This window comes from Cyprinodon variegatus, unplaced genomic scaffold (assembly GCF_000732505.1).
Source record: "Cyprinodon variegatus isolate N-32 unplaced genomic scaffold, C_variegatus-1.0 Scaffold82, whole genome shotgun sequence".
NCBI classification, from domain to species: domain Eukaryota; kingdom Metazoa; phylum Chordata; class Actinopteri; order Cyprinodontiformes; family Cyprinodontidae; genus Cyprinodon; species Cyprinodon variegatus.
The window spans coordinates 1,648,900-1,660,048 of NW_015150535.1; the positions used below are offsets into that span (position 1 = coordinate 1,648,900).

Consider the following 11,149-nt stretch of genomic DNA (forward strand, 5'->3'; position numbering starts at 1 on the left):
TATATATATATATATATATATATATATATATATATATATATATATATATATATATAGCCAGCAAGCTAAGTAGTTAGTAATTTAATCAAACACATCATTTTGGACTGACTTAGGAATACTGACTTTAAATAGTTTGTTTACGAGGTAAAAGTTGCGAGGGATGTGATGTGTTTGTATGAAACAGGAATTCCTTGAGACCCAAAGCCAAGCACGCAAGTTTAAAGCACTAATTGGAACAGAAAGGTATTAGAATTTGAATATCACTTTGCTATTACATTGCTTTTAAAAGCTAGTCATCCAAAATGCTACTTTATAAAGAGAATAAAAGTAATAGGAAACTAGAAAAGCACTTGGAGAGCTCAGACCTCTGCCAAGTTGCTAATTTCTCCAAAACATATTGTGACTTCCACCTTAAAGGTATAGTAAAGAATTTTCGCAAATCTTTGAAAAGACCCGCCTTCTCCAGTTAAAAAAAATGCTCATGCACAACCCTGTACCCACTCCCGAGAAGGAACGCCTATTAAATGCGTCCGATGTTTAAATGTTGTTGTTTGCATTGCTCATACAAGCTTACTTTCCAAAAAAAGATTAGCAAATTTTCCACCATGTGAGACTCACTACTGGTAAGTGAAAATGGGGACAAGCATGTAGGACAGCCTTACGTAAACATATCACCAGAATGATTGACAATTAGGAGGACCACTTATTTTGATGATCCACCAGGAAATAGAAAATCCTCTACTATGCCTTTAAGTAAATACCTGTATTCACAGAAACTGTAAAAAAAAAAATCCTGGATCCAGATGGTGTTCTGGATCATCACCAAATTTTAAAGGATTGTTCCTTGGACTGAGGTGCACCTTTGGTAAAAGTATCATTGAAATCCGTTAATAACTTTTCAAGTTATCCTGTACACAGACGGACAGGCACACAGACTCTCCTAGAAACATAATGTCCTTGGCGGAGTTAATTATTTACAAATAAAATCCAATATGTTAAATCTGCTTTTGGATCTCAGAAAGTTTGTAAAAAATATAAGAAGTGCGTATTGATAAAAGTCAAGAACAGTGAACGCAGGAGCCTGGTAGTTGTACCGTACCTCCATGATGTCCTTGATCAGGGGAGTCCAGCGAGAAAGCTGATAGGTCTGCTCACTCACACGCTCCTTCCTGTCCATCTTCTTTCCTCTGCGAAGGGTGGACTGAGACACAAAAAGGTGAAAGAATCAAGAAAACTATATCAAATATATCTGAAAAAGTAGCATGAAAAAATCAAAAGTAAGAAGGAAAAATAAAGTAGCATACATCTGTGACGATGGGGACCCCCAGGTGAGCCATGTTGGTGATGATCTCACTGTCCTCAGGGGGAATCTGAGCATGTTGGATCAGCTTGTTCAGGTTCTCCTCTGTAATACCTGTAGAAACACAAACACAAATCAAATCTAATAAAGCAACAATTTGGGTGTTTGCATTTAATATATTCAGCTCTACTGGGGTGAAAATATATTACATTTGAAGACGAGGTTTTAAAATAACATTTCATCACCCTCTAAATCTTTTTTTCCAGTTTCATTAAGATGAAAATATCTCTTGGTTCCTTTTTAAAGGCTTGACTTTTGGATATAAGATTAGTTCCTGCTTTTTTTGTTTGTTTTTGTTTTTAACTGAAATAAAATAAACCAGCACTGATAACTTAAAATCATTATGCGTTATGCACACTGTTAATTTTTTATAAGCACTGCTCAGCGTCTTTTAGTGAGGTTTTTATTTTACAAACCAAAAAACAAGTATTGCATAGCTTTAATGCTGAACCAAAATAATACATGTTTTTTTTTATTTTCTTTTAAAGCAAATGAAATGCAGGTCATTTAGCCCCCTTTACTCAAACACAAGCAATAAAATCTAGAGCAGCTAACAACCATTAAAGTCACCTCTGCATGTTACTTAATCTCAGTGTAAATGCAGGTGTTGTGTGAAAGCTGTGTACTGTAGGTTTTGGAGGAACTTGTTCAGGATAAATTTAAAGCACAGTTAAGCAGGAAAAAAGGTACGCTAAAGTGATAACATACAAAAAATATGGTTCCCTCACAGTCCAATCCAATTTTATTTGTTAATCAAAGACTGACCAAAGTGCTGCACAAAATAAAATATTAGTTGTGCATCCAACTGTCAGGGTTCTGCCCTTTTTTAGGTTTCTTCTTAGTTTCACTGTAATTTGGTGTCTTTGTATTTGTTTTCTGGCAGTGTTGTGTTTTTGTGTTATTCTCTATTGACCCCTGTGCCAGTTTCTTTCCCCCTCGGCTCCTTTCTAGCTGCTTCTGTCCACACCTGCTCCCAATTAACTGATTACTCCACTCCTGGTTTTGTCTCCAATATATTATCCTCCTCTGCAGTCCATCAGTGCTGGTTTCTCTTCATTGCTTTGCTCTCCATGTGTTCAAGAAGAAAAAAAAATGAAAAAGAATCCACTGGACTGTGTTTCCAGGTTTGAAGATGTTTCGCTTCCCATCCAGGAAGCTTTTTCAATTCAAAATGTCAGAAATAGCCATGAGTTCGAGGTTTTATACAGTAGCCCATTAAAACCTTGTTTTTGTTTTGAAAACATGCAAATTGGAACGGATGAACGGGTCCATCCCTTTGGAATTGGGGCCCGTTTGGCTTCTTTTGTTAGCCTGCAAAGACCCATACCCGTCTAAGAAAACAACATCATTGGCTTACTTTTATTTACAAGGCCATCCTGGGTAAACTCCCTCCATACCTGTGTCACCTCATGTCTGTAGCTAACAGTGGTTACAACTCAGGCTCTTCAAGTCGTGTTCTTTTCACTATCCCCAGGATCAACACAGATCTTGGCAAAACATCATTTTCCTATGCAGCAACATGGTCGTGGCACAATATTCAAAACTCCCTGCAATTACGGACTCTTATTCCGCTACAGCATTTTAAATCACTATTGAAAACCGCTTGCACAGAGAATTGTGACTGTTATTCTAGAGTCTAGTTTATGATTGATTTTATTATGTTGTTTTTATGTGTTTTTATATGTCTTACTGTACTGCTGCCTCTTGGCCAGGTCTCCCTCGAAAAATAGATTTTATCTCAAGGGAGTTCCGGGTAAAATAAAGGTAAAATAAAAAAAATAAAATAAAGTCTCTGAAAGGGGAGTCGATAAAGGGAATTGTTAGCCTGCTCTCCTGTACAGGGATTGGGGTTGTGATGCTAGCGGGAATGAATCAAGTCTATCGCTGAATTATAGATGTTTGAAAGCTAGAATCCTCTCTGTTTAAGGTTGGTTTTTCTTCCTAACATAGATGGCTTCCTTCACACCCCTCTCTTTTTTTAATCCAAAATGTGAACAAGGTGTAGATGTACCGCAGAGTCTTGTCCCGAGGAGGGCGCTCTTCTGTGTTGGGCCATGCGTCTGCGGAGAGGTTGTTTGGTTTCTCCAATATTAAGATCAGAGCATTCCTCACTGCAATTAACTGCATACACCAATCCATATTTTGTCAGGGGATTTTTTTTTTACTTTCTCTTTTTGGAATGACAATGACCTGGCTGACTGAGAATCTACACCAGCTCCCCATGTGTTGCTTCTCTCTGGTGTCCCCTGGTTTTTTGGTTTTCTGTATTTTGTTTTTGGAGTTTGCTTCTGTTGACTTTGGATTTTCATTAACTCTGCAAGAACCCATCACCACCACACCAACAACTGGCAGGACTTCCGTGTTGTTGATCAAAATAAACGTGATAGGAGCTCTGGTCATATCAAACCCAAACTAACTTTATTAGCCTTTATTGAAAATGCTCTTTGTAGAAGGTAGCTAGGATTCCACTGCAGTGAAACACGGTAGTGGCAGCAGCATGCTGAGTTTTTTTTTTCTTTTTTTTCAGAAGTTATGGAGAACAAGTTCAGATTTGAGACTGCGATGGAAGTTTGCCTACATTTTACCCAATTAAGATAAAATAATAATCATGTCTCCGGCCTAGTCAAAGCCCAGACAGAAATGCAGTTCAATTTCAATCAAATTTAAAAGTAAAAACATGAGAGATTTATTGCCCCTGTGCAGCTTAATTTGTTTGTGTTAGCAATTTTCTTACCGTTCTTGAGGAAGATGTACAGCAGGATGATACGGATCTTATCATATGTGCTGACATTGGCATCCAGCAGAATGGGAACGATGGCCCTCATTGGGTCTTTGATCTTCTCCCCTTCAGCATCGGTGCCCATAGCCAAATCCTACAGCAACAAACTCAGCTTTCGTATTGCTTTTCATGACATTGGTCCCCCTCAACACTTTCTTAGGCGGTCTTTCCTCACCTGTTCCACGCGGCACAGCTTGTCCACTGTTCCCTGGTAGTGCTTCATGCAGTCCTCAGCAAGCTGCAGGTGAGTGGAGTACTAAAAACGACAAAAAAACAAAAGACTGAATATCTGCTTTACACCCTAAGGAAGAAACTTCAACTATGCTCACATGCACACACCTTGCTGAGCTCCTTCTGGTACTGTGGCATCTTCTTCAGCATCTGGGACAAATCCCTCATCGTGGTCTGTTAAAACAAAAATATATTTTTTTATTATTATAAAACATTCATAACAACAAAGAATAAAAAAACGTAAAAATTAACCGATAACCAGCAAAAATATGAATTCAACTGTATTTTAGACTTCATACTGAACATCCTATGGATCAGAAATTATCCTTTTTATTTGAGAATGGAATAAATACACTTAGATGTTCAATTTTATAAGGTGTGGCAACCCTTTTTTCAGGTATGTAGAAAAGACGTTATATATTACGTATATACATACATGTATATGTGTGTGTGTCTATAAAACAACCTTACAGTAGCATACAGTGTCTTTTATCTACTCAGCAATCTTTTTCCCTCTGCGTTTATTTTCTTTTCTTTTTTTGTATGGTTATTTTTGTCATTATTTTATTTTATTATTATCTAGAGGTTGGGACTCTATTTTGGGTGGGTTTGTAAACCTGTGTCTGGTTTTGGAAAAAAAACCCATAAAACTCAATAAACAAAGTTAGGGTTAGGTTAAAGAATAAAAAAAAAAAAAAAATATATATATATATATATATATATATATATATATGTATATATATATATGTATATGTATAATTGCTAATCAGAAAGATATCGGCCTTGATTGGATGGAATCTACTTGAGAATTTTTTTTTACTCTCCTGAACATTTTTATATATTCATTGTCTAATATATTTTTACTGCACAGAAAAAAAATATTGCTGTAATTGTTTATAAGGTATTAAGGATAGTTTCGGAAATATTTACCAGACTCTGTTGGTAATAGGAATTAACCTGCTACCTTTCTCATATCTGCACTATACTGGAAGTTATGTGCTATGGTATACAAACCTAAAGCTTTCAATATGTCTCATTATTATTCTCTAGTGATGATATATATTGGGTTTCATCCCGCTTTATTAGATGGCATGTTAACTTTTTTCACTCAGCTTGCAGCTTTGATCAACTTAATAAACTCTTATTATAACAATGCCATCTTTGTCCAGCCTTTCTACAAACACCTACATGAGTTCATGTCATTCTGCTGGTGCATAACTGACCTGATATTTACGTAGTTACCAGCTTTATATTAATACAGCTTTGAAACAAAAGATGTGGTCCTGGTTGCATGCCTTCTATTAGAAAGAGAAAGTGTTTTTTTAGGCAGATACCGGGAACTGCATTCAGACTAGACTATTTTTTGGCAGCATTGATGTTCAAATTCTGATTGTCTTTTTAGAGGTGAGTAATTAGAAGCCATCTATCTTACCGCTGTTAAAATGGTACTGGCATTAAGAGTTGGTTAAATTTACTACTCTGTCATTACTTTGGCTCAATAAGAAACATTAATGTTCCCTGAAAACGAATCAGAGGCCTTCCCTTCTACTATCGAAGAAGGAAGAGTCGTTGGAAATAGAAAATAAAGGTGAAATGTATCCCCTGCCCACCTGTCAGCCGGTTTTTCCTCTACTTGCAGAGATGGCAAAAGTACTCACTTTCCATACTTGAGTAAAAGTATAGATACTTGTGTTAAAAAATACTCTGGTAAAAGTGGAAGTATTGATTAAACTTTTTTACTCAAGTAAAAGTAACAAAGTACAGGCTTGTAAATTTACTTAAAGTATAAAAGTAAAAGTAGAAACCACTTTTTTCATGCCGTTGCCTACATTTTAAATGGATGTCTGCCAATAGGACTAGATCTCTGTTTTGTTCATTTTCAATCATCTCGTCGTCCATGCTACTATGCTAACGCCACCGCCACCAAGCTGCAATGATTTGCCGGCAATGAATACCGCCGAATCTGTCGATTCATCTTGTAGTGGTGCGTCAAATGCAACGTAGATTCCCATCCAATTAGATTGAATTTGGTATTGATGACGTGAAAAATAATAACGGTAACTCCATTGAAATGATTCAAAACTAAAGTAACGAGCCAAATTTTTTTATTTGTGTAAAAATGTAAGGAGTAGAAGTAAAAAGTCACCATAAAAATAAGTAGTAAAGTAAAGTAAAAATATCAGAAAAATCAACTTGAGTACAGTAACAAAGTATTTGTACTTCTATACTTCCCATCTCTGTCTACTTGTAATTACAAAAACGAAGACTTTTGCAAATAATTCCTGTAGGAATACTCTTATCCTTATACCCATGATATATAAAGTATTGTCGTTTATTTTATCCTACAGTATTTTTCTATAAGCTGTTGTTTATTTCTGTCCTTACCTTCTCACCAGTGTTCATCCTCTTGCTGGCAGAAAAGTCCTTTAGCTGACGTGTGACTTCCCTAATTTCATAGCACAAAGAAAATAAATGCCATTAAAATAACACCGCAAGTTTGGATTTTTTTGTAAATTAGAGCTTGATAAAGAAAAGTACTTACTGGGACACCTCGGCTATGTGTTTGTGTCTCAGGCTCACCCACAGGTCATCGTCTTCATGCAGAAGAACCTCCTTGACACGTGAGTCTCCGATACCACTGGTCTCATATCTGCGGGAGGATGAGACAGCCCAAGAAATTTTAAGCCTCCAATTTGGCCCTAATTACGCTTTTTATTGATTGCATTCCTGCTGTTTTTTTTCCCTCACTTGTAGACGTCGTTTTCGATGGGCAGCAGGTCGTAGCCCATGGCCTGGAAGGTGAGCTCGTGTAGGACGGGTGACACCGGGTCGAAACCTCGGTCCAGGATGATCAGCTGTGAGCGGGCCTTATCAGGACCCTGCAAAAAGATATAAACTCACACCCATTAATTACATAATGACACCTTTAAAGGGATGTTTGTTTAAGTTGCTCAGGCTCACCTCTCCCATGGTGGGGTCATCAGCCTTATAGGCGTCCAGTTTGTCCTGAACCAGCTGGGCAAGGGTGGCATTGTCCTTGTACTCCCTAAGAGAGCGCAAACGGATGGATAAATCAATTAAAGTATTACACAGTGGAAAGAAATGTATGTATTTCTCTGTTTTGCATATGCTGTGTGCTACATATGCACATTAGACTTTATAAAGATATGCAGTTTTTATCCCCAACTGTAAATCCGGCTGTATAATTCCAGTATTTGTTCAGATTAGGCAGGATCAAAGATTTCAAGGCATGTTTTAAATATCGTTTCAAACAGACTCTCTCCTTTTATAGGGAACTAAATACAGTGAGCTATGTGTTTATCAGCTCCTGTCTAAGTGAGACAGTAGTGTCCATAGTGCGACGATGTATGGTTCCTGAATTTGACCTATAAAGGGCAAATCACCCTCGGTATCTGACAGCCGGGTACTCCTTCAGGGTGGCGCAGATCGTGGCCAGCTGCTCAGCCAGCCTCTCCATTACTGGGTTCTTCAGCTGGGCCTTGTGAGGGCTGTAGAAACTGTGGAAGGCATCTGGGTTGTCCAGAGAGTACACCTGCACAGACAATATCTTAATGCATTTCAGGCTTTTATCTCAACATTTTACCTTTTTTTTTTTTTAGCTCCTTTAACATAACCTATTGCATTTCATTTTCTCAAACCAGAGCGTTTTCTTTAAACATCTGATTTTTCTGCTCTATTCTCTCTATGTCACCTTTTCTATCATCCACCTCTAGTTGGTTCCTCTCCTTCCTCCCACCCCATCTGTTCACAATCACATGACCATGTCTGTTCTGCAGAAGGGTCCCCTGCATTGGCTAAACAATCATTGGCTACAAACTGCTGTGTAGATCCATCCTCATCCAATAAAATGAATGCAATCTGCTTTAGGTAGGCGGGACAGAGAGCATTTTGCCTCCAGCAGTAAACCACTGACTCTGAATTAATCATTGCTGACAGGAGAGGAGGAAAGCATTGTGGGTCACAAGAATTACAGAGAATGGAGAGAATGAGTTAACGGTGGAAGGATGAGGCAAAAATAGCAAGATTTAAAGTGGCAAAAGTAGGGATGAGCGTATTAGCAGTGTCCAGTAACTGGGATAAAAAAGCTGGCTGGAGGGACATTAGAGAAGGACACAGAGCGAGGGAGTAGGAAGGCAGTAGGGAGGGAAAAAAGTCACTGTGACAAATGCGTGTCTTTCTGGAACAGTCTGCTGGTAAACTGTGAATCATGACTCAGCATCCACCACCTGAGCCTGTGTTTGCGTTCCTATCGATCTCAGAAAATAAAAACAACCTCACAGCTAGTATTTCTGTCTGTGTCCTTCATGGCGTCGTCTCTTCTCTGTATGCATTTGATCTTTATCTGCTCCTTCCGTAAAAGTTTAAAAAACAATCCACCGGACTTGATTTCCAAGGTTTGAAGACGTTTCACTTCCTCTCCAGGAAGCTTTCTCAATTCAAATGTCTGGATCCGCAGTGAGTTTGAGTCTTTATATAGACAAGGCCTTGTATTGCTTGGAAACATGCAAATCGAAACCGACGAACGGGTCGTTTGGTTCCATTGTTAGCCTGTAATATCTGAAAGCTGTCTATGATTCTGAAGGTTGGTTGTTAAAGGAGGTATTGTTCACCTGGATGAAGATAGGAGGTAGTTTGTTCCTCTGTGATGCGGTTGGGGTTTATCTGCTCCTGTTTAATTTTTTTATCTCTCTATCTTTCTTTTGTCTATGGTTTCCCCAGCAAAGTGAAAACAATATTTATTGGAGCATACTTATGATGAAATACCTGTTTGCATTATAAGTATCATCCAATATTGTATGAGGGAATTTTGAGTGAAATGTTCATTCTTTTTGGTATTTAATAACCAGCTAAGTTATCTTTATTTAAGTTTTATTTAAGTCCTTATGTAGACAGGAAAATCTCTTGAGACTTAGTGTCTCATTTACAACAGAGATCCGTTTTTAAAAAAAACAATTACATTATTGTCATTATGATAAGATCCGAATCACAAGATGCATAACCAGGGTTTCAACGGGTCATTAAAAATCATTAAATTATTATTTTTTAAATGAAGGCCTTAATTGGCATTAAAATTCATTAAATGTGTTTATTGTGGTTTTTAAAATGCTTTATTAAAAGAAATGTTTATAAAAGCATTTTCGTCAGACATATTATATCGCGATATATTTGTGTGGAACTGCTTCCGGTTGATCGCAAAGCGATAGAAAAAGCTAGAGAATGGGGGGAAAAACGCAAATTTAAATAAAAGTGGCTGGAAAACGAGGAATTCGGGACATGGCTGCAGCCTGTCGACGGTTACCTGTTGGAGGCATTAAAATTATTTCTAAGAGCATTAAAAAGCCTTAAATTTGAGTTATTCATTCCTGTATAAGCCCTGATAACCTACAATCAGCTGTTATGCAGACGACTTCATGCTTTACTTTGATGTATGGATGTTTAGCTGGATGTTTACCTGAGACTCGTAGGGCAAGAAGGCGATGTTGATTTCTGTCAGAGTCTTGGTGAATTTAGAGGTCCGGCTCTTAACCAGCTCATTGAAGAGCGGATCAGGGCAGGCTGGGAAAACAAAAAAAAACTATTTCCTCTGACTCCACTTGTTTACACTAATTTCAGCAAAGAAATAATCCAAATGGTTAAATAAAAGAAACTTCATATTTTATACAATGGATGACATTTATTTCTAATCTAAATGAGCCTTAAATATAAATTTAGCTTCTTTCCACAATAACCATCCATGAGTTTGATGCAGATAAACATATTAAGACAATATTTTGCCAGTAGATTTGAAAACATACATTAAAATGTGTTTATTTTCTGTTTACTCACAGTCCGTAAAGAAAACATGGGCTGCCTTGTATTTAGCTGAATGAGGGTCTTTGAAGTCCGAAATGAGTGTGTGGACCGACTGAAAAGAGAAGAAATTTGATATAGTTTAACTCAGCTCATTTTAAAAATTAACATATAATTCTTGAGACAAGTTTATAAGACAGTTTAACTATAAAAATGTTAAGTTAGTTTATTAATTAACTTTATCAGAAACATATGTTTTTCAAAATAAAACAGGTTTCTTTAAGCTAAGCTAATAAAAACTGCTATCTAATTTAATAACAGAGATATAAATATGATCAATTATAATAAGATCATGAATGTAAACCTATAGCTCATTCTGTTTTTTTTTTCCATTATTGAAAATATCACATATATACAGAAATGGTTGTGTCACTTTCCTAAATATTATTATTGTCATTTTTTTTAAACCCTTGTCTTCCTGCCTTTACTGAGATTAAATAAACATTTTCGTGTTTGATTAATGGTATAACAAAAAACATTTTAATCATAGTTTGTTTGGATTAGAGTCATAATCAATTTTGATCTTAAGCAATGTAACTAGCAAGATTTTTAGCAGAGTTAGCACAGAAGTTAAGGATGTTCTTTGCTTTCTGATTTAATTTGCTCAGTGATAATAATATGTTTAATTGGTTATTTTTTCTAAAATAAAAAAAAGACAGAATGATAGAATAAGTGGTTTACCGTGCGTTTTTTTCCTTTTTTTTATTAAAAACCGTTCATTATCTAATGTAGATTACAAAAAACATAAAGTGTATTGTATCCCCTCTGATCCACTCATTAATTACTTTTAAAAACTTTGTTTACCCTGATCACAAATATGCTATAAAAGGCAAATAGACTAAAATCACTGTCTGAACGTTGCTCAGACCCATTGTTAGTGAATTTCTTAACCAAAACTTCTGAAGACC

At 36.6% G+C, this 11,149-nt stretch overlaps 1 protein-coding gene across 2 annotated transcripts in view; it reads right to left on the reverse strand.

Annotated features, from left to right (window-relative positions):
- stxbp1 (syntaxin binding protein 1) overlaps positions 1 to 11,149 on the reverse strand; it is a 43,273-nt gene that overhangs the window by 11,974 nt on the left and 20,150 nt on the right. For both annotated transcript variants that reach the window (XM_015373203.1, XM_015373202.1), the window contains exons 5-16: positions 10,218 to 10,296; positions 9,844 to 9,947; positions 7,775 to 7,923; positions 7,332 to 7,416; positions 7,119 to 7,249; positions 6,913 to 7,020; positions 6,756 to 6,816; positions 4,479 to 4,544; positions 4,315 to 4,395; positions 4,095 to 4,233; positions 1,305 to 1,414; positions 1,100 to 1,201 (exon numbers count right to left, since the gene is read on the reverse strand). In XM_015373203.1, coding sequence (XP_015228689.1) covers positions 1,100 to 1,201; positions 1,305 to 1,414; positions 4,095 to 4,233; positions 4,315 to 4,395; positions 4,479 to 4,544; positions 6,756 to 6,816; positions 6,913 to 7,020; positions 7,119 to 7,249; positions 7,332 to 7,416; positions 7,775 to 7,923; positions 9,844 to 9,947; positions 10,218 to 10,296 — 1,215 coding nt within the window. The remainder of the gene's footprint in view (positions 1 to 1,099; positions 1,202 to 1,304; positions 1,415 to 4,094; positions 4,234 to 4,314; positions 4,396 to 4,478; positions 4,545 to 6,755; positions 6,817 to 6,912; positions 7,021 to 7,118; positions 7,250 to 7,331; positions 7,417 to 7,774; positions 7,924 to 9,843; positions 9,948 to 10,217; positions 10,297 to 11,149) is intronic.